General features: G+C 48.7%; 1 protein-coding gene across 2 annotated transcripts in view; it reads right to left on the bottom strand.

The window, feature by feature from the left end:
* LOC147111264 (ubiquitin-like modifier-activating enzyme 1) overlaps positions 1-22,648 on the bottom strand; it is a 316,654-nt gene that overhangs the window by 265,527 nt on the left and 28,479 nt on the right. For both annotated transcript variants that reach the window (XM_086002004.1, XM_086002003.1), the window contains exons 5-11: positions 22,177-22,283; positions 20,857-20,947; positions 15,461-15,593; positions 13,101-13,198; positions 11,150-11,296; positions 10,207-10,383; positions 8,387-8,497 (exon numbers count right to left, since the gene is read on the bottom strand). In XM_086002004.1, the coding sequence (XP_085858130.1) occupies positions 8,387-8,497; positions 10,207-10,383; positions 11,150-11,296; positions 13,101-13,198; positions 15,461-15,593; positions 20,857-20,947; positions 22,177-22,283 (864 nt within the window). The remainder of the gene's footprint in view (positions 1-8,386; positions 8,498-10,206; positions 10,384-11,149; positions 11,297-13,100; positions 13,199-15,460; positions 15,594-20,856; positions 20,948-22,176; positions 22,284-22,648) is intronic.

Below are 22,648 nucleotides of genomic sequence, written 5' to 3'. Positions count from 1 at the left end.
AGTCGAGCCATAATACGGCTCGGCTCTCAATAAAAAATCTGGTGTCCGCGGGGGGAAGAGGAGGCGGGAGCGGGGTGCAGGGTAAGTGTAAGTACTTCAAAGAAAGATGGGGAGTCGGACATCTCAGGGAGCAAGACAGGGTGCAAGAGGCAGGAGCCTTAAAGGGGCAGCTGGACGGGAGCAGGGAGACAAAGACAACAGCAGGGAGCAAGATAGGTGCAGATGCGCCATTGTCCCAGAGAGAGAAGAAACAGGGAGCAAGGGTCAGCGGTGGGGTGAGGCCGAAGGGAGTGCTGGAGAAACCGTGATAGCAGGAAGACTCTCTAAGGGAGATTATGGGCTCGATTTTGTCAATGGGGAGCTTTTGGAGGCGGGACTCCCACTTTTTGGGTTGTAGCCCCGCCTCCATCGACTTGTGGCCAACCCACGCTATTTTCCCTTGATTGACCTTGTTAAGCCCACCCAGCGGGCTCAGCAGGCCAATTAAGGGACACCTGGTTACTGGTGACGTCAGTGATTGACATTTCATCTGTCAAGAGCTTTTGACAGATGAAAAATCAGCGTTAGACAGCTCTGTGAAGCTGTCAAACACTGACAATCTGTCTTCTAACTTGAGTCCTTCTACTCAGACTCAGTTAGAGATCTCTCCAGACCAGAAAGCAGAGGCTGCAGCTTTTGACAGTTCAGCGGCCATTCTGCTTTCTGTGCCGGTGAGCTGAGGGACTCCCGAGAACTGAAGGAAGGAAGCCTGCAGGAGAAAGTAAAGGTAAGTAAAATTTATTAAAACACTTTACACTTACCTCACATACTTACCTCTGCACACATGCACCAATCACTCCCCTGCACAACGGACATCTCGACCCCTCCAACCCCTGCAGACCGACGGCCCGCCTTGCTAACTTGGCGAGGTTCGGAGCCATTGGACAGCCCACACTTCAGGGCTAAAAATAGGGATTAGGCAAAAAACTGCCTGTTAACTACCTGTTAACAGACAGTTAATTGGCATTAATCCCCTTCCTGCCTCGGGGAGGCGGCTCCCAGCACAGGTCGGGTACCCGCCTCCTGGGACATAGGCACGGAGGCAGGTTAGGGGCGGGATGGGTTCCTGCCCCCCGATTCTGCAATTTTCCCACCACTCCCGCCTCCAAACCCGCCTCCTCGGGGCTTGGAAAATCCAGTCCTATGTATCTGACAGGGAAGAGGGACGGGAGGTTACAGAAGAGCTCGAGAGTGAGGAATCGGAGGGGGACAGAGACATGGAAGTGGGGGGTGGGGTGGCATCGTATGGAAAGGGAAAGGTTAGTGAGGGGCAGAAGGGGCAGCTCCTCGGCCCAAATCTAATGTAAGGAAGAGGCTGAAACTGCAGGGAAGTTTCAAACAGGAGGTGAAAAAGAGCTGAAGGCTGCAGGAGAAAGCAACAGCTGCCTGAAAAGTTGGGATGGAGCATGAGAGAAGGGAAGGGTCAGAAATTAAATGATGGGGAGATTATCAGGCACACTTCCCTTATTTGGAGCCATGATCACATTAGTCTCGATTAATGTGAACGGACTGAGGGGTGAGAAGAAATTGCAGCAGTTGTTGCAGGGTTTTAAAGGCACTAACTTGTTGTGTCTGCAATAAACCTTTTGGGATGAGGATATTCTAGAAAGAGTTCGGAAGGTTTGGAAGGGAGAGGTGTTTGCAAGTTGTGCAAACAATAACCGTAGAGGGGTGGCTGTTTTGGTGAGTCCGTCCTTAAAAGAGAACGTTGCCTTGGTGGACAAGGTCACTGAGGGGAGATTTTTATGGCTAAAGGCAAAAATGGAGGAATTTAATTGCGATCTCTTTAATATCTATGCACCGAACGACCAGTGCAAGCGTCGCAAGTTTTTTTGGTGGTTATTCACTGAAGTGGCAGAGGTGGAGAACCCTTGTATAGTGGGGGATTTTAATGTATTTTTATCTCGGATGGACATTGCAGCCCAGATGACCTTTAAGGATGATGGCCCAGAAATTCGGGTCTCCACAGGTGAGTACGCACGGGTTACTCACCCGTAGGCCCAACGGAAGTGCCGGTTTCGTGCATGCACTGCGCATGCGCGGGAAACCAGAACTTCCGTTTCCTTAAAGGAAGGGGTTCAGAGGTCGAACGCGTGCGCCGGAGACGTTTTGTTTCCAGGTTTCTCCGGGAGGGTAAGTCTCCAGGAATTACACATGTAAAAAGTAGGCGCAAGGCCAGCTTTTAACAAGGTAAGTGGTGAATTAATTAAAATTAAAACATTTTTTCCCCCACAGGTTTATTATTTTAAAATACTTTAAAGGTAAGTTTATTTTTAGCCCCGTTAGAAAATGTAATTAATTTTTTCAAAAATTTAAATTGTTTAAAATAGTTATTTTATGTAATTTATAGTTATTTTAAAAATGTGATAAAAAAAAAATTATTTGAAGTTTTAGTGATGTTTTGGGGCTTATAGTATTTATAGTTTTGACAGCGCTTCCTGTCAATTTTATGAATGGGCATTTCCCTGCTCCGATTGGTTCTTCATGGCCCACATGATCCATGGGGACGCATCGAACTAACTGCGCCCCTGGGATACGCAAGCACTGCGCGCCGGCCGTTGGAGCAGGCCCAGGATCGGAATCCCACGCGGGCCCACAGCTCAACGGCCGGCGCGCTAGGTAAGTGCAGGTCGGAGGCTTGCACCCGCGGGAAGCCTCCGACCCGAATTTCTGGGCCGATAACTCCAGAGGGATGATTGTAAAAATGATGGCAAATTTAAATGAGAGACTTATGGACAGATCGGAACCCCATAAAAAGGGAGTTCTCCAGAAGAGGTTGGGTGGGTGATGTTTTAAAACAGAGCCAAATAGATGGTGTGTTAATGTGGGAAGGGTTAAGTTCTGAGGTGATGGAGATTTATTACAAAAAAGTATTTTTTAGTGACCACTGGGCTTTGGTTCTTAGAATTAGGAACAGCAGAGTTAAGATCAGTCCAGGGGTGTGGATTTTAAACAATCAATACCTGAAAGAAATTGCTTCTAAAGAAGGGATTTTAAATATAATAAAGGATGCTCGGAAGGAGCCTTTATTCTTGAAAGAAGGAAGCGTTTGGTGGGACAATTTCAAATATGAGGTAAAAGTTTTTTCGGTACGTTATGGGAGAGAGCAGCAGCTAACCGGCGTCGAGGAGAGAATATAAACAGAAGATTTACGGATATCTGTAAAGCAGTTGACGGAGGGGATAAGGGAGCGGAGACTAAGTTCCGGGTGCTAAAGGAATAGTGGGAATTATTGCAACCTGAAAAATGCAAGGGGGCCATTCTCCAGGCAAAGGCTAAAGATGCATTGGAGGGCGAAAGATGCACCAGATATCTTCTAGAGCAAGAGAAGCTGTGACAGAGATTCTCATTAATTGGAGAGTTGAAGGTTGGGGAGAAGATCATTAATGAAAGTGGGGAGATTTTGGAGGCGGCTAGCAGCTTTTATCAAGGGTTATATACAAAAGAAGACATTTCCAAATTGGCGGTGGTGAATGCTAGTGCTTTTATTGACGAGGGTTTAAAGGAGGATGAGAGAAGCATGTGTGACAAAGAAGTAGGATTAGCGGAAATAAATGTAGCAATAAGTGGAATGAAGGGAGGGAAAAGCCCAGGGTCCGATGGATTAAGTCCAGAATTTTATAAAGAATTTTTAGAGATTTAAAGTCCATTGCTCTTAGAGGTTTTAAGAAGATTAAAATTGAGGGAAGCTTGACCCCAACTATGGCAGTTAGAAAGATTACCTGTGATCATCTGGCATTATTCTCTGACTATATAAGCTGTGTCTTTATGCATCGCCCCACTTCACCTGATGAAGGAGCAGCGCTCTGAAAGCTTGTGATTTCAAATAAAACTGTTGGACTATAACCTGGTGTTGTGTGACTTCTTACATTTGTCCAACTATGAGGAGAGGTATCATAAGCTTAGCTTACAAAAATAAAGGGGATAGAAGGGATCTGAAGAATTGGAGGCCCATCACATTATTAAAAATGGATTATAAGATCTTGGCGAGGGTTATGGCAAATCGTATGAAGGAGGTGATGCCGCAGATAGTTTTGCCCTCTCAGTCCTATGGAGTCATAGGCCGGGACATCGCAGACTCTATGGTCTCAATCCGAGATGCGATAGAGCTCATGAAAGAGAGTTGGAGGGAGGCTTATGTGTTAAAGATAGATCAAGAGAAAGCCTTTGACAGGGTCTCTCATGAGTTTTTATTGATGGTTTTGGAAGCATTTCGTTTTGGGAAAATTTCATTGAGTGGATATGGATTTTTTATTCAAACATATTTAGCTGTGTTAAATGTAATGGTTTTTTATCCAAGTATTTTCTGATACAGAGGTCAGTGAGACAGGGTTGTCCCCTGTCCCCATTGTTGTACACATTGGTAGCAGAACCATTTGGTTACATGATGCGAAAGGGACAAGGCGTAGTTGGGATTGTGGTTCCCAGTTCTGGGCGGGTGTCGGTGATACACCAATATGCAGATGACACAAACTTAATGTTGAGAGATGGGGAGTCAGTGAGGAAAGCTATGGGAGCAATGGAGGAGGATTGTAGAGCTTCAGGAGCCAGAGTGAATTATCGTAAGTCCCAATGCCTGGTTGCAGGGAGGGGTAGGGGGGCAATGGTTGGAGGAAAGTCCCTTTAAGGTGGTGGAGGTTTTGGAAGTTCTGGGGGTGCATATGGGGTGTAAGAAAGACAGGGATGAAGTGGATCGATTAAATTGGGAACTGAAGGTTATGAAAATTAAAAAGATTTTGGGAAGATGGGAAAGAAGGTGGTTGAAAGTGCAAGGAAGAGTGACAGAGGTGTCCGCTCTCCTGCTATCTAAGCTATGGTACTTATTGATGGTGGAGGATATTCCTGAGTGGGTGGAAAAGTCAATCCGAGAGGCTTGTGTGAAGTTCTTAATGGGAAGGGAAACCAGCCTTGGTTGGTTACAATACCATCATTGGACGGAGAAATCAGGGAGGACTCAATTTCCCAGATATTGATTTGAAGAAAAAAATCCTTTAGAATCAAATGGGTGAAGAGATTTCTTCAGAAATCAAATACAAGTTTTTGGAAGAGCATTTAAAAAAAAAACTAAGTGGGATGGGAGGGCAGGGAATATTTTATATGGAATACAATAATATGTTTTTGAAATCGATCTAACCTCTCTTCCTAGGTTTTATAAAGGGGTTGTAGAGACTTGGGCCCAATTTTTAAAAAGTGTGCAGCTTATGCCCAAGGGTGCTGAGGAATTTTTAGAACAGCCCTTATTTTTGAACAGGTGGGTCAACAATGAAGGAGAGGTATTATTTAATCAAGCTTTTATAAAAGCTGGTATTATATGTGTGAAAGATGTATTATACGAGGTAATTCCAGGTTGGTTGCCAGAAGCGATAGTGAGGGACATGGTGTGGGAGGAGGATCAGGAGGTAGAAGGAAAAGCAATAGGAATCATGTATGAGAAGATTGTGAAGGCAATGCCACAGGATTGGATGGAAGAAATAAATGCGGAAATCTCCAAAGGAAGCAAAATGTGTCCCGCTTTTCCAAGCTTTCAGCTGGAGAAAGGGGAAGAGTTGGTCTAATTTGACAACTGCAACATTCGAGATTTCTATGGGGTATTTAGAGAATGGAGATTCAAGACACCTGTTGGTCAGGAGTTTTGGCAGAGTATATACCCACAGCTGGACTTCAACAGGATTTGGAAGGGAGTGTGGGCGAATTATAAATGTCCAGAGTGGATTCAACTTGATTTCAAATTGGCTCATAACTGGATTTTTACCATGACGGTCTTGTGTAAGATTGGGCGAGTGGAGGGGGCAACTTGCCCAGTGTGTGGGACACGGGATGAGACTCTGTCCCATTTACTGTTAAATGACTTTAAATACTATGTTCGACAGTTGTGAGAGATTTTTTTGCTGGGTGGGGATCGAAGAGCGGGAATGGGAATCCCGTGGGACTCAATTTTGAGATGGGGATTGCAGGAGAGTCTGGCCGAGTCTAGTGGAGCGACAATTAATTTAATGTTCAGTTTGGATAGATTCGTGATTGTGCAAAGAAGGAATGCTCTGTTTTTTAAGGGGAGGAGAATAAATCTAAAAGAGTATTTTAAATATAAGCTAAAAGAACATTTATAAGGATCTGTGGCTGTTTTATTCAGAAAGGAATTTAAAGATAGTATATTATGATTATTTTTTAAAGTACAATAGATTAATATATGATACGAGAGACAAATTAAACTTCAGGTTTTGATGTTAATATGTGTTGGAGGAATGGCTGTGCAGAGCGGCGGAATGGATTTGTATGATACAATGGAATGATCACGATGTTGTAAATGTTTTTAATGTTCAATAAATATATAGAAAAAAAAGTGGGTGGCACCCTCTCCTCTGAGTCAGAAGGTTGTGGGTTCAAGTCCCACTCCAGAGCCTTGAGCTCAAAACTCTCGGCTGACACGCCAGTGCGGTGCTGAGGGAGTGCTGCACTGTTGGAGGTGGCATCTTTCGGATGAGACGTTAAACCGAGGCCCCGTCTACCCTCTCGGGTGCACGTAAATGATCCCAGGGGACTATTCGAAGAAGAGCAGGGGAGCTCTGGTGTCCTGACCAACAATAATCCCTCACCCAACACCTAAAACAGATTATCTGGTCATTTATTTCATTGCTGTTTGTGGGACCTTGCTGTGCGCAAATTGGATGCCGCGTTTCCCACATTACGAAAAGTATTTCATTGACGGTAAAGGTTTGGGACGCCCTGAAAGATTGACAGATTAAGTGAGTGGCAGATGGATTTCAACGACCTCAGCACTTTTCAAGTGTAGGCACTGCTGTAATGTAGGAAACGTGACAGCCAATTTGCGCACAGCAAGCTCCCACAAACAGCACTCCCTCAGCACTGCACTGGAGTTTCAGTTGAGATTTTTGTGTTCAAGTCTCTGGAGCGGGACTTGAACCCACAACCTTCTGACCCAGAGGCGAGGGTGCTGCCCACTGAGCCATGGCTGACATTGGTAAATGTGAGGTCATCCATTTTGGAGCAAAAAAGGATAGATCCGAGTACCTAAATGGTGAAAAGCTAGGAACAGTGGAGGTCCAAAGAGATTTAGGGGTCCATGTACACAGATCACTGAAATATAGTGGTCAGGTACAAAAAATAATCAAAGGCTAGTGGAATGTTGGCCTCTATAAATAGAGGTCTAGAATATGAAGGGGAGGAAGTTTTGCTGCAGCTGTACAAAGCCTTGGTTAGACCACATCTGGAGCACTGTGCACAGTTCTGGGCACCGCACCTTCGAAAGGATATATTGGCCTTGGAAGGAGGGCAGCGCAGATTCACCAGAATGTTACCAGGGCTCCAAGGGTTAGATTATGAGATTACATAAACTAGGCTTGTATTCTCTGGAATATAGAAGGTTAAAGGGTGATTTGATTCAGATTTTTTTGGATTTTAAAAGGAATTGATAGGGTAGAGGGAGAGAAACGTTTTCTGCTGATGGGGGAGTCCAGGACAAGGGAACATAACCTTACAATCAGAGCCAGGCCACTCAGGAGTGAAGTTAGGAAACATTAATTCCCACAAAGTGTGGAACAATCTCCCACAAAAAGCAGCAAATGCTAGCTCAATTAATCATTTTAAATCTGGAATCCATAAATTTTTGCTCGGAAAGCATATTAAGGTATATGGAGCCAAGGCGGGTCAATGGAGTTAAGATACAGATCAGCCATGATCTCATTGATTGGCGGAACAGGCTCGAGGGGCTGAATGGCCTACTCCTGTTCCTATGTTCCTACAGTGTCAGTTGTGGCTCAGTGGGCAGCACCCTCGCCTCTGAGTCAGAAGGTTGTGGGTTCAAGTTCCACACCAGAGACTTGAGCACAAAAATCTAGGCTGTTGCTCCCAGTGCAGTGCTGAGGGAATGCTGCACTGTCGGAGGTGCCGTCTTTCGGATGAGACGTTAAACCGAGGCCCCGTCTGCTCTCTCAGGTGGACGTAAAAGATTCCATGGTACTATTTCGAAGAAGAGCATATTTATATTTAACATTTGTCCCTCAACCAACATCGCTAAAAGCAGATGATCTGGTCATTATCACATTGCTGTTTGTGGGAGCTTGCTGTGCGTATATTGGCTGCTGCGTTTCCTACATTACAACAGTGGCTACACTTCAAAAAAATAAAGTACTTCATTGGCTGCAAAGCGCTTTGGGACATCCGGTGGTCGTGAAAGGCGCTATAGAAATGCAAGTCTTTCTTTTTTTTCTTTCTTACTCATTCATCAATGGCACATTTAGTTACACAAAGGCTTCATGGAGAAAGGGTCTTTACAGAGAGATATATAGTGAGCCAGAGGTGGGTAGAGCGTGATCCTGTGGACACTTACAGGCTGACAGGTTTCTTCAGTTGAAAGGACTTCTTCACTTTCTTCAGCCAAACACTCGAGTGCATCGAAGTACATCCACTGGTTGAGCGGCATGAACTTCCCGGTACAGGCCTGAAACAACAGCAAGGGCAGCGGTCAATAGAGGGCTGAGAGACAGCGATGACATCACTAGGAGGACGTTATTAATCCAGATTTTGGCTGCCTTTATGCTTTTATTTTCATTCAGATTCTGGGAAGCCATACTCCATGAGTCAGCTCCTGGTGTTTATGTTGTTGAATTCATTTCTCATAATCTGGATAAATGTGACTCAAAGGGGGCGATTTTGTCAATGGGGGCGCGTTGGAGGTGGGACTGCTGCTTGTCGGATTTTAGTCCCGCCTCCATCAATTTGTGGCCAACCCACGCTATTTTCCCTTGGTTGACCTTGTTAAGCCCACCCAGTGGGCTTAGCAGGCCAATTAAGGGGAAGCCGGTTGCAGAGCACGTCAGCGTAGGACGTGTCATCTGTCAAAAAATTGACAGATGAATGGTCATCGTTTAATAGCTCTGTGAATCTCTGTAACATTCTTTGTAGTTTGATGAGTTCTTGCATACAAGACCTCGTCAACCTTCTTTCTTTTACAGAAATCTGAGAATGCAACGTCCATCTGTCATCTCCAACACGGAGGTCCGAGACTCTCCGCATACACACCGATTGAAGTCTGCAGGAAGAAATAAAGGTAAGTACACTTTTAAAAACACTTTGCACTTACCTCAGATACTCACCTTTACACTCTTGCACCCATCACTTACCTTCACAGCACACTTTTGGACCCCTCCGACCCAGTACTCGCCTCGCTGACCTGGCGTGGTTTGGAGCTTTTGGGAAGCCCGCACTTGTGAGGGCAAAAACGGGATAATCCTATTTTCTGCCTGTTAACTACCTGTTAACAGGCAGTTAATAGGCTTTAATCCCTTCCCGCCTCCAAGGAGACGGGACCCGGCGCGGGGCGGCTACCCGCCTCCCGGGAAGATGGCATGGAGGCGGGTTGGGAACCCGCCCCCAAATTCTGCCATTTTCCCAGCAGTCCCGCCTCCCCAGGGCTGGCAAAATCGCCCCCAACGCTACACAAAGCAGTGCTCACCTACACTGACTCCCAGACTTGGAATTAACATCGTAGAAAAGCAGCTTTGAACAAGAGGTTCGAACCTGCATCGACACCAGGGCCGGCACCAAGACCAGGGCCAGCACCGAGACCGTGAAACATAGAAGATAGGAGCAGGAGCAGGCCATTCGGCCCCTCGAGCCTATTCCGCCATTCAATGAGATCATGGCTGATCATCCAAACTCAGTACCCTGTCCCTGCTTTCTCCCCATATCCCTTGATCCCTTTAGCCTCAAGAAATATATCTAACTCCTTCTTGAATATATTTAATGAATTGGCCTCAACTGCCTTGTGTGGTAGAGAATTCCACAGGTTCACCACTCTCTGGGTGAAGAAATTCCTCCTCATCTCTGTTCTAAAGAGGTGTGGTTTCCCGTAGATCTTTCACATCTTTCCTCCACAGCATACCATTCCCAAGCCGCGATGAGTGCTTAACAACGAGCCGTTATCGCACGCTGTCCCCGGGGCTAAACCCTCTGCTGATCTTTCTTCCCCACGCATCAGAAGAGAAGCCCCAGCCCCCGCCTGTTGCCGCCGGCGATATCACGGCTGCGATTGTGACCGAAGATCACGAGATTTAACCAGCGTCCAACCACATGATGGCACCGCTCCAAACTGAAATCAAACTCTCCCATGTCACAAAGTGTCGGTGATTGGCTTCACTTCTCTCTTACCTTCATCACTTCCTGTGCAGCGATGCCGCCAATGAATGCATTGATGGGGCTCAGGTTGCCCGTGGCGACGTAGGCCAGTTTTCTCACCAAATCCTCATCCAGGGGCTCTTCGCTTACGATAGATGGGACCTCCTCACTCAGCTTCTTTGCGATGGCTACTAAGAGCTCCGCATCGTCCTTGAAGAGAAACGGCAACCAGGAGCGGCTTCAGTTAGTACATTTTAAATACACATTTTATTTTAACCTCTGCTCGTCAATGAGCTAAGAGTAGCATTTTGGTGACCAGTTGTGCTCGTCAAGGTGAGGGATTTCAATGAAGGATGGGAAATCAAGGATCAACATTTGCAATGTCCTTCTGGGTAAAAGAAAGACTTGCATTGTTACTGTGCCTTTCACAAGCGCAGGATGATCCAAAGTGCTTCACAGACAATGAAGTCCATTTTGAAATGTAGTCACTGTTGTAATGTAGGAAATGTAGCAGCCATTTGCACACAGCAAGCTCCCACAAACAGCAATGACCAGATAATTGGTTTTAGTGATGTTGATTGAGGGATAAATGTTGGCCAGGACACCAGGGATAACTCTCCTGCTCTTCTTCAAAATAGTGCCCTGGGATCCTTTATGTCCACCTGAGAGAGCAGACGGGGCCTCGGTTTAATGTCTCATCCAAAAGACGGCACCTCCGACAGTGCAGCGCTCCCTCAGCACTGCACTGGAGTGTCAGCCTCGCTTTATGTGCTCAAGTCCCTGGAGTGGGACTCTGAACCCACAACCTTCTGACTCAGGCGAGGGCGCTGCCCACTGAGCCACAGCTGACAGTGACGCCATTGTTGACAAAGATCTAGATTAATTTCAATAGCACAGTGCGGAGGTGTCTGATGAACGAAGTGGAGGGCTGCCTATCCGAGGATCACTTCCACCTACAGGTAATGGGAACGCTCACCTTTCCCCAGGGTTTGGGGAGCCGGCTGGATTTCCTCACAAACCGATGGAGAGCCTGGAACGCGATGTGCAGCGTTCCGTGTCTGTCTGTCTTCCCGAAGTCTGAAATCTGATACTTCGGCTCCTGCAGCGCCTCCTTCAAGGGTTTCTGCGATCGAGATGACGAGAGTCAGCGAAAGGACCTGGCACGGGAACGACCCTCTGGATCCCCGTGCTCTCAATTAGGGCACTGGCCAAGGACACGCTAACAAGTTGCCCACACCGGAACCACGGCAACCTACACCACAACAGCAGTGACCTACACTAAAACCATGGCAACGGGGCCAAAAGAGCGCGTAAACTCCCCACACCACACCACTGCCTCTCGTAGTTCAAGCAACCTGACGTAAAAGGTTTCCTAGCATATTGGGGCTTAGGGGGTTAAATTATGGGAACAGGTTGCATAAACTAGGCTTGTATTCCCTTGAGTATAAAAGATTGAGTAGTGAGCTGATCGAGGTACTTAAAATGATAAAAGTGATTTGAAAGGGTAGATGCAGAAAAACCATTTCCTCTTTTGGGGAAATCCAGAACAAGGGGACATGGGGGAAAAATTGAGTCGCGCCCCCTTTGGGGCGCTAACTTCACCTTGGCACTACTCCAGAAAATATTAGCACCCCCGCGGTCAAAATTGAATGGTTGCGCCCCAAGAGGGAAGCGGGGCGCTGCAAGGGAGCACCACGCGCTGCGGCACGTCACGCCGCGGTACTGCAGGCCTTCCTCCCCTTCTTAAAGGGGCCTTGCGCAGCGCGACCCGGGGCCCTGTACTCCGCGGGGGGGCTTCACAGAAGGCCGGGGGGGCAGCGGAGGCAGGTGCTGGCAGGCGGCCAGCAACAAAAATGGCCGCCCCGGCCGCAGGTAGACCCCCCCTGACCCCGTCGGAAATAGTGTCTGCCAGTAAGTCAGGGGGCACTACCGAAGATCATGGCCGGGGCGCGAGCGGGGTACTGCGCACGGCGGTGACGTAATCGCCGGCGGCGCAGCGCCGCGGGGCGCTAACGGTTACCGCCGCCGCTAACCTCCCGCTGAATTTGTCGGGAGGCGTTGGCAGCGCCGCGCCCAGGCACTAGTTGCTTTGCGCCCCGTTAGCACCCTCTTCGGGAGCTAACGAGGCGCAAAGCAGCCGAATCTTTCCCCCATAGTATTTAAATTAGAGCTCGGCCATTCAGGATGGAAATCAGGAAGCACTTTTTCCACACAAAGGTTGGTAGAAATTTGGAACGCTCTCCACCAAAAGGCCGTGGTTGCTGGGACAATTGGTGCTTTCAAGGCTGAGATCGATAGATTTTTGTTAGGTGAGGGCATCAAGGGAGATGGAGCAAAGGCAGGTCAATGGAGTTGAGTTGCGGACCAACCATGATCTGATTGACTGGTGGAGCAGGCCCGAGGGGCTGAATGACCTCGTCCTGATCCTAATGTTCTTGTGATGAAGATACTCTCGGAGGGGAAGGAGGGAGGAACTGAATGGGCTTATGACTGATAAATTCACAAGTCAGTAACTCTCAAAATGCCACTTACAGCAGGAAGGGGGATTGTTTCAGGGGGGAAGCAGAAACAATCCATTTTTTTTAAATTTAAAAAGCTGTTGAATTATCAAGATGTCTACACTAACTTTTTTTTGACCTGATCTGAGGAGAGTGACCTCTGTGCTCTACTCTCCCTGCTTATACCACCATCTTGTTCCAGTCTCCATGTAGCATCGTCGGAAGCCAGCTCAAGGTGCGGGCCTGGGAACATCATGCCATGTCACGTCACGTTACGGCTCTACCGGGGAATGTGATGCTGATCCAGTCCAGTAGCATAACCATTACGTTACCCTACCCTTCACGTTGAGGAGATTGCGAAGTGGTGATGGAGCAGGGGGCCAGAGGAGCTGACACTAAATGGCCAAAGGTAAACGGAGAGGTACTTACGAACGACAACTTTTGTGGCATCTTCACTTCCGTCACAATTCCACCTTTCGTGTGATCATTAAAGCTGCTCGTGTCGCAGATTGAGAAGGAATAAGGACCTAAAAACACACACAACAACAAAAAAGCTGATATCAAACAGAAAAGGGCAGTGAAAGCGGGAGACCAAGGGAATGAGAGGTGAACTCATTGAAACATATAAGATTCTGAGGGGGATTGACAGGGTAGATGCTGAGAGACTGTTGCCCCTGGCTGGAGAGTCTAGAACTAGGGGCCATAGTCTAGGGGCCATAGAGGCTGAGAGGCTGTTTTCCCCTGGCTGGAGAGTCTGGAACGAGGGGGCACAGTCTCAGAACAAGGGGTCGGCCATTTAAGACTGAGACGGGGAGGAATTTCTTCACTCCGAGGGTGGTGAATCTTTGAAATTCTCTACCCCAAAGGGCTGTGGATGCTGAATCGTTGAGTATATTCAAGGCTGAGATCGATAGATTTTTGGACTCTAGGGGAATCGAGGGATATGGGGATCGGGCGGGAAAGTGGAGTTGAAGTTGAAGATCAGCCATGATCTTATTGAATGGTGGAGCAGGCTCGAGGGGCCGTGTGGTGGAGCAGGCTCGAGGGGCCGTGTGGCGGAGCAGGCTCGAGGGGCCGTGTGGCGGAGCAGGCTCGAGGGGCCGTGTGGCGGAGCAGGCTCGAGGGGCCGAGTGGCGGAGCAGGCTCGAGGGGCCGTGTGGTGGAGCAGGCTCGAGGGGCCGTGTGGTGGAGCAGGCTCGAGGGGCCGTGTGGTGGAGCAGGCTCGAGGGGCCGAGTGGCGGAGCAGGCTCGAGGGGCCGAGTGGCGGAGCAGGCTCGAGGGGCCGTAGGGCGGGGCAGGCTCGAGGGGCCGTAGGGCGGGGTAGGCTCGAGGGGCCGTGTGGTGGAGCAGGCTCGAGGGGCCGAGTGGCGGAGCAGGCTCGAGGGGCCGTGTGGCGGAGCAGGCTCGAGGGGCCGTGTGGCCGACTCCTGCTCCTAATTCTTATGTTCTTATGACATGCTGCTGGAAGGAGACAGGACAGCAGCATTTACAAATTGCAATATTAAAAAGAAATAAAGTCAGATTTTAGAAATGCCCATTGGGGGGGGGGGGGGGGGGCGAGGGTGGAGCTGCAATGTACGCCTCGAGATTTCGTGGGCACAATCTTTTGATATGTCAGCGGGCAGGGCTGCCTGCATTGGGAAAATCAAACCCTAATATTGTTGCTTTGAATAAAAAGTAAAAATAAATTAAAATATAAGGGAGAAACTGTTTCCACTGGCAGGAGGGTTGGTCACCAGATGACACAGATTTGCAAAAGAACTGGGAAGGGGGAGGGAGATGAGGAGAATTTAAAAAAATGTTTTTTACGCAGTGAGTTATGAGGATCTGGAATGCACTGCCTGAAGGGGCGGTGGAAGCAGATTCAATAGTGACTTTTCAAAAGGGAATTGGATAAATACTTGAAAGGAAAAATTTGCAGGGCTCTGGGGAAAGGGCAGGGGGAGTGGGACTAATTGGATCGCTCTTTTAAAGACTCGGCACAGGCACGACGGGCCGAATGGCCTCCTTCTGTGCTGTCTGATGAGAGACGCAAGGAAAACGGTCATCCAGCCCATCAAGCCCCCTTATAGCAAGATACAGAATGATAAATAGTATTGATAAAATATATCTAGCACTCTATTGGAGGTGATCTCATTGAAACATACAAAATTCTTACAGGGCTTGACAGGGTAGATGCAGGGAGGATGTTTCCCCTGGCTGGGGAGTCTAGGACCAAGGGTCACAGTCTCAGAATAAGGGGTCGGCCATTTAGGACTGAGATGAGGAGAAATTTCTTCACTCAGAGGGTGGTGAACCTGTGGAATCCTCTACCACAGAGGGCTGTGGAGGCTCAGTCATTGAGTATATTTAAGACAGAGGTTGATAGATTTTTGAATATTAAGGGAATCAAGGGATATGGGGACAGTGCAGGAAAGTGGAGATGAGGTAAATCAGCCATGATCTTATTGAATGGCGGAGCAGGCTCGAGGGGCCGAATGGCCGACTCCTGCTCCTAATTCTTATGTTCTTCAAATTAAACTGCGACAGATAAGGAGACACAAGTTCATATGAGAAAGAGGCAAACTTAGGGCTGATGTTAGAAGATTCTTTACATAAAGAGTGATCAAAAGTGAAGACTTTTATCTACATTAAAACAAACTTTTCACACAGGAAGCCCTTCTCGTCGCTTCATTGTCCGCTGCTGTAAACCTCTGGAGCGTTCCGACACAGTAAGAGACCAGCGTGGGGTTTTACTGCCATCTAGTGTTTCCCGGGGCACGGCGCACCCGGCTCTGAAAGCTGCTTACCATCGACCTGGACTTCAATGGGTTTGCAGTTATTCAGCTCAGTCATGCCCTGAACCTCCGAGAAGGTCACGTAATCCCCCGTCTGAAACCCGTGCCACGCTTCGTCCAAACAAGTCACCAGCCCAGGATTCGCCTAAAACGAAACAGTGGCAAGGTCAGAGCCATGCGATTTGATTTTTGGAATGCCTTTGCAGGGCTCGGCGTTTTGAGTTCGAGGAACTTATTTACCAACCAAGTCTTTAAGCAGAGAAAGGACAGCGAATCGGAAGCGGCGTCCATACCGCTTTATGTTTCACTGACTCCCTCAGCGCGAGCCTCAGGGAGCTGAGAGCAAAACCATTGAAACCTGCCGGGCTGCCAACCTCAGCGAACCGGGCACGTCCGTGATGGTGTTGCCGCTGGCTGCATATCGGGAGCAGGCAGCACCAACACGGCACGCAGTGCAGTATAATAGTAACTTTGGGGTGTTCAGGAACTGAAGGCGATTTTATTTTACAACCCCCCCGCACCCCCCTGCCCACAGCCCACGGGCCAAGCTCCCCTCGGCCCAGTAACAAACCTCCCCTCGGCCCAGGCACAGGCCTCCTCCTCGGCCCAGGCACAGGCCTCCCTCCGCCCACGGGCCAAGCTCTCCCCTCGGCCCAGGCACAGGCCTCCCCCTTGGCCCAGGCACAGGCCTCCCCCTCGGTCCAAGGGCCAAGCTCCCCCTCGGCCCAGGCACAGGCCTCCCCCTCCGCCCAGGCACAGGCCTCCCTCCGCCCACGGGCCAAGCTCTCCCCTCGGCCCAGGCACAGGCCTCCCCCTCGGCCCAGGCACAGGCCTCCCCCTCGGTCCAAGGGCCAAGCTCCCCCTCGGCCCAGGCACAGGCCTCCCCCTCGGCCCAGGCACAGGCCTCCCCTCGGCCCAGACACAGGCCTCCCCCTCGGCCCAGGCACAAGCCTCCCCTCGGCCCAAGGGCCAAACTCCCCGGCCATAGGCAGCGTTCATATATTAAACTCTTATTTGGGTCAGAGTCCCTAACCTGTGCTTCCGCCGAGATGCTGCCGATGTCACACCATTTAACTTAACACGTTTCTTATTTCTCACTCCTGCTGTACCTACTTCAGTTACTTTAGCATTCCTTTCACCTGGAGTATTTATATCACTGTTTGTGACCTGAACTTTGCTCTTATCCCTCTAGAACATTTTTTAGGGAGAGCGCGGTGGAGATTGGTAATCGCTTTCCTCTTTTGCCCAGTTCAGTGGGACTACCCTCACTTGGCTCCACTCTTACCTATCTGATCGTAGCCAGAGCACCTCCAGCAATGGCCTCTCTTCAGCCCCTGCCCACTCTCCCCTCGCTATTACCACTGGAAGCATCCAAGGATATATTCCGGGCCCTCTCCATCCACATGCTGCCCCGAGGGTCAGCTTCCATATGTACGCTGATGACACCCAGCTCTACCTCTCCGCCATCTGTCTCGACCCCTCCACTGCCTCTCTGTTGTCCGACTGATTCAGTCTCGGATGAATTGCAATATCCACCAGTTAAACATTGGGAAGACTGAAGCTATTGTCTTCGGGGCTTCCGCCACAGACTCCCTATCCTTGCCACCGAATCCAGCGCCCTCCTGTGCATCAGCAGCAGCGTGCAGGTGAGGGTGCATGGGTCACAGGTCACAGGAGGAGAAGGAGGGGAAAAAATGGCGAATGGAGCGCGAGAAGAGAAATGAACTGGAAAAGCACACAACGTCTCGCAGGCGCGTTAAGGAAGTTTCTGTGGATTTACTTTACATCCATCGAGTCCTGTACGCCGACGTAGAGCAGAGGGTGCTCGGCACATAGGGACACGAGTTGACCATTCAGCTCCTCGAGCCTCTTCCGCCAGTCAATGAGATCATGGCTGATCTGCGGCCTAACTCCATATACCCGCCTTTGGCCCATACCCCTTAATACCTTTGGCTGACAAAAATCCATCAATCTCCGATTTAAAATTAACAATTGATCTAGCATCAATTGCCATTTGCGGAAGAGAGTTCCAAACTTCTACCACCCTGTGTGTGAAAAAATGTTTCCTAATTTCACTCCTGAACTCTGCCCCCTAGTCCTAGACTCCCCAACCAGCGGAAATAGTTTCTCTCTCTCTATCCCCGCAGTTCCCCTTAATACCTTGAAAACTTTGATCAAATCACCCCTTAACCTTCTAAATTCCAGGGAATACAACCCTAGTTTGTGTAATCTCTTCTTGTAACTTAACCCTTGATGTCCGGGTATCATTCTGTTAAACCTACGCTGCACGCCCTCCAAGGCCAATCTAGCCTTCCTAAGGTGTGGTGCCCAGAACTGCTCACAGTGCTCCAGGTGTGGTCTAACCAGGGTTTTCTATAGCTTGCAGCATAACTTCTAACCCCTTGTATTCTGGTCCTCTAGATATAAAGGCCAGCATCCCATTAGCCTTTTTGATTATTTTCTGCACCTGTTCATGACATTTTAATGACCTATGTATAAACACTCACTAAAAAGAAAGGACATTTAGAAAATATCAACGGGATTAGAGAAAGTCAACATGGATTTATGAAAGGGAAATCGTGTTTGACAAACCTACTGGAGTTTTTTGAGGATGCAACTGGTAGAATAGATGAGGGACAACTAGTGGATGTGGTACATACATAGATACATAGAAGATAGGAGCAGGAGTAGGCCATTCGGCCCTTCGTGCCTGCTCCGCCATTTAATGAGATCATGGCTGATCCTTTAATTCAGTATCCCGTCCCCGCCTTCTCTCCGTAACCCTTAACCCCTTTTGCCCGTAGAAATATATCTAATTCCCTCTTAAATATATTTAATGAGCTGGCGTACACTGCCCTCTGTGGCAATGAGTTCCACAGGTTCACCACTCTCTGAGTGAAGAAATTCCCCCTCATCTCTGTCCTAAATGGTTTAGCCCTTATCCTTAAATTATGTCCTCTAGTTCTGTTCTCACCCGCCAAGGGAAACATTCCTTCTGCATCCAGTCTGTCTAGACCTGTCAGAATTTTATACACTTCTATGAGGTCCCCTCTCAATCTTCTAAACTCCAGTGTGTACATCCCTAAACTACATAGTCTCTCCTCATAGGTCATTCCCGCCATTCCTGGTATCAGCCTGGTGAATCGCCGCTGCACCCCCTCCATGGCAAGAACATCCTTCCTCAGATGAGGCGACCAAAACTGTACACAGTACTCGAGGTGTGGTCTCACCAGTGCCCTGTACAGCTGCAGCAAGGTATCCCTGTTCCTGTATTCTAACCCTTTTGCTATGAAGGCCAGCATACCGTTTGCCTTCTTGACCGCCTGTTGCACCTGCATGCTCGCCTTCAGTGACTGGTGTACAAGAACACCCAGGTCTCTCTGTACTTCCCCCTCTCCCAATCTATTGCCATTTAAATAATAATTTGCCCTCCCGTTCCTGCACCCAAGGTGGATAACTTCGCACTTGTCCACATTATAGTGCATCTGCCATTTATCCGCCCAATCGCCCAGTCTGTCCAAATCGCTCTGGAGCTTCCTGGTCTCTTCCTCTGAGCCCACCCCACCTCCTAGTTTAGTGTCGTCTGCAAATTTGGAAATGCTGCATCCGACTCCCTGATCCAGGTCATTAATGTAAATTGTGAACAGCTGGGGGCCCAGGACAGATCCCTGTGGTACCCCACTTGTTACTGCCTGCCATTCAGAAAATGAGCCGTTTATTCCAACTCTCTGTTTTCTATCTGACAGCCAGTTCCCTATCCACGCCAAAACTTTCCCCTTTATCCCATGAGCCTCAATTTTCCATGCTAATCTTTTATGTGGGACCTTATCGAAGGCCTTTTGGAAGTCCAGGTACACCACATCTACTGGCTCTCCCCCATCTATTCTACCAGTTACTCCCTCAAAAAATTCCAATAGATTAGTCAAGCACGATTTACCCTTTGTAAATCCATGTTGACTCTGTCCTATCCTGTCCCCATTTGCTAAGTGCTCCGCTATTTCATCCTTAATGATGGACTCCAGCATTTTGCCCACAACTGATGTAAGGCTTACAGGTCTGTAATTACCTGCTTTTTCCCTACCCCCCTTTTTGAATAGTGGGGTAACGTTTTGGATTTTCAGAAGGCCTTTGATAAAGTTCCACATAAGAGGTTAGTGTGCAAAATTAAAGCAAATGGGATTGGGGTAATATACTGGCATGGATTGAAAATTGGTCAACAGACAGGAAACAGAGAGTAGGATTAAATGGGTCTTTTTCAGGGTGGCAGGCAGTGACTAGTTGGGTACCGCAGGGATCAGTGCTTGGGCCCCAGCTATTCACAATATATATCAATGATTTGGATGAGGGAACCAAATGTAATATTTCCAAGTTTGCTGACGACGCAAAACTAGGTGGAATTGTGAGTTGTGAGGAGGATGCAAAGAGGCTTCAAGGCGATTTAGACAAGTTGAGTGAGTGGGCAAATACATGGCAGATGCAGTATAACGTGGATAAATGTGAAGTTATCCACTTCAGTAGGAAAAACAGAAAGGTAGAGTATTATTTAAATGGTGATAGATTGGGAAATGTTGATGTAGAAAGGGACCTGGGTGTCCTTGTACACGAGTCACTGAAAGCAAACATGTAGGTGCAGCAAGCAGTTAGGAAGGCAAATGGTATGTTAGCCTTCATTGCAAGAGGAATTGAGTACAGGAGCAAGGATGTCTTACTACAGTTATACAGGACCTTGGTGAGACCACACCTGCAGTACTGTGTGCAGTTTTGGTCTCCTTACGTAAGAAAGGATATACTTGCCGTAGAGGGAGTGCAGCGAAGGTTCACCAGACTGATTCCTGGGATGGCAGGACTGTCGTATGAGGAGAGAGTGGGTCGACTAGGCCTGTATTCACTAGAGTTCAGAAGAATGAGAGGGGATCTCATTGAAACGTATAAAATTCTGACAGGGCTAGACAGGCTGGATGCAGGGAGGATGTTTCCCCTGGCTGGGGGGTCTAGAACGAGGGGTCACAGTCTCAGGATATGGAGTAGCACATTTAGGACTGAGATGAGGAGAAATTTCTTCACTCAGAAGGTGGTGAACCTGTGGAATTCTCTACCACAGAAGGCTGTGGAGGCCAAGTCACTGAATATATTTAAGAAGGAGATAGATAGCTATCTAGACACAAAAGGCATCAAGGGGTATGGGGAGAGAGTGGGAATATGGTATTGAGATAGAGGATCAGCCATGATCATATTGAATGGCGGAGCAGGCTCGAAGGGCCGAATGGCCTGCTCCTGCTCCTATTTTTCTATGTTCTATGTATGTGACACCTCTCTGCGATGATACACTCACCTTGATGAGCGGGGTTGGGCGGGAAAGAGACAAGACAAAACCGCAAGTTGCTCATTTGTGAAGGAAGCAGGTTTACCTTGGTGAGCCATGCCACTGTGGCATGTGCGGGCTCCTCACCGTCCGGGTCCATCACGGTGAATTCCTCCCCAAAGTCACAGAACAGCTGGCTGTTAAATAAACCAGAAACCCCAGTTGTTACTGAATCAAATGCCGGTGCAGTTTAGCCAGTCTGAGTTCACAGAATCGTACAGCACAGCAGGAGGCCATTCGGCCCATCGCGCCCGTACCGGCTCTTTGAGAAGAGCGATCCGATTGTTACACTGTTTATTCAAAAAGAAAAACCTGTCCAAAATGGAATGACTTCTATTCTAAGACTTCAAAATACACTGCCTCGATTGGCTGAACATTGTGGCCTCGAGTTTGCGCTAGTTTTACGTCGAGTGTAAATCCGAGTTTCCATGTTCTGTAACAACGTTTCAAAAACATCGCGCTTGAAGTCGGTCCTGCCCACAAAACTGGCTGCTCCCCCACAGATTGAAATAAAGAGCTTGGCGAGTTTTCACCAACTGCGCCTGCCGACGACCCAGCAAGGAGGCCCTTCAAATTGTTTTGGTGCAAAGGCACATTTCAAAAGGTTTTAAACATTAAAGAATATTTCAATTTACTCAGAAACTGACGAATGTACACTAATGAAATCAGCAAATGGTTCAGGATAGTTTTTTGAATGTAATTTTCAGTGACCTACATTGGCTCCCGGTTAAGCAACGCCTCGATTTCAAAATTCTCGTCCTTGTTTTCAAATCCCTCCATGGCCTCGCCCCTCCCTACCTCTGTAATCTCCTTCAGCCCCACAACCCCCCCCCCCCCGCCCCCCCGAGATATCTGCGCTCCTCTAATTCAGCCCTTTTGAGCATCCCTGATTATAATCGCTCAACCATTGGCCGTGCCTTCAGCTGCCGAGGCCGGAAGCTCTGGCATTCCCTGCCATTCAGAGGTTCGTGCAGGAAAAGCCGGTTCCAGGCTGCGGGGGACCGGCAGAGAGCTGTGCGGCCTATAGGGAACGTTGGTCCTTACCCATCCTGGCCTCTATGTGACTTCAGCCCCACACAAACGCGGTTGAGGCTTGACCGCCACTCTGAAGTGACCCAGCAAGCCACTCTGTTGTGTCAAACCACTCCCCCACCGCCTTCCCAGGGCAGCTATAGGGAGGGGCAATAAATATCGGCCTTGCCAGCGACACCCACAGCCCAAGTAAAGATAAGAAAATAAACTTCTAAAGGAGCTTTAATCTCACAGCTTCCGGTCAGAGCACACCTCTAAGAGATGACAAGCGCCCTGCGGCGCTCAGACTGTACGAAGATCAAGGCAATGCGGCAAACTGGGAAGGAGCCCTTACCCGAACAAGCCTTTGGTGTCCGCCACGATGAACCTGATGCTCCTCTCGTGACAGAACTGCCCGATCTGCAGCTGTTCCTCCAGCGAGGACCCGGTCAGCACGACCACCTAAGAGGAGAATTTTAAACATTTTACCTGCGCGGAATCAGGTCAGTTAAAAAAGTTCCTCCGCCGGATGCACGGCGCCCGGTGCTCAGCTGCGTGAAGGATTCCCGAAGGTTGGTTACACTCGAGGAGCGCAGCCGGCAGCAGACGCATGCAGCTCTCCCTCCATCAGCTGGAAGCATTAGTGTAAATGACCCGGCCTGTCGGGAACAGGCGGCATTGTGGAGTCACCAAAACTGTGGGTCTGTAAATCTGCCGTCAGGTCAAGCCCTTGGGACACGGCAGAATAAAGCGCCGGGGACCATAGGAGCGCTTCCAAATTTGCACCTCGTTCTAGATTTCCTGGGGCGTTCAGATATTTTATACAC

This window comes from Somniosus microcephalus, chromosome 11 (assembly GCF_052327205.1).
Source record: "Somniosus microcephalus isolate GS21.2 chromosome 11, FLI_Smic_1.0, whole genome shotgun sequence".
Classification (NCBI taxonomy): domain Eukaryota; kingdom Metazoa; phylum Chordata; class Chondrichthyes; order Squaliformes; family Somniosidae; genus Somniosus; species Somniosus microcephalus.
The sequence above is the reverse complement of the archived record's forward strand: the minus strand, read 5'-3'. Positions and strand labels throughout refer to the sequence as shown.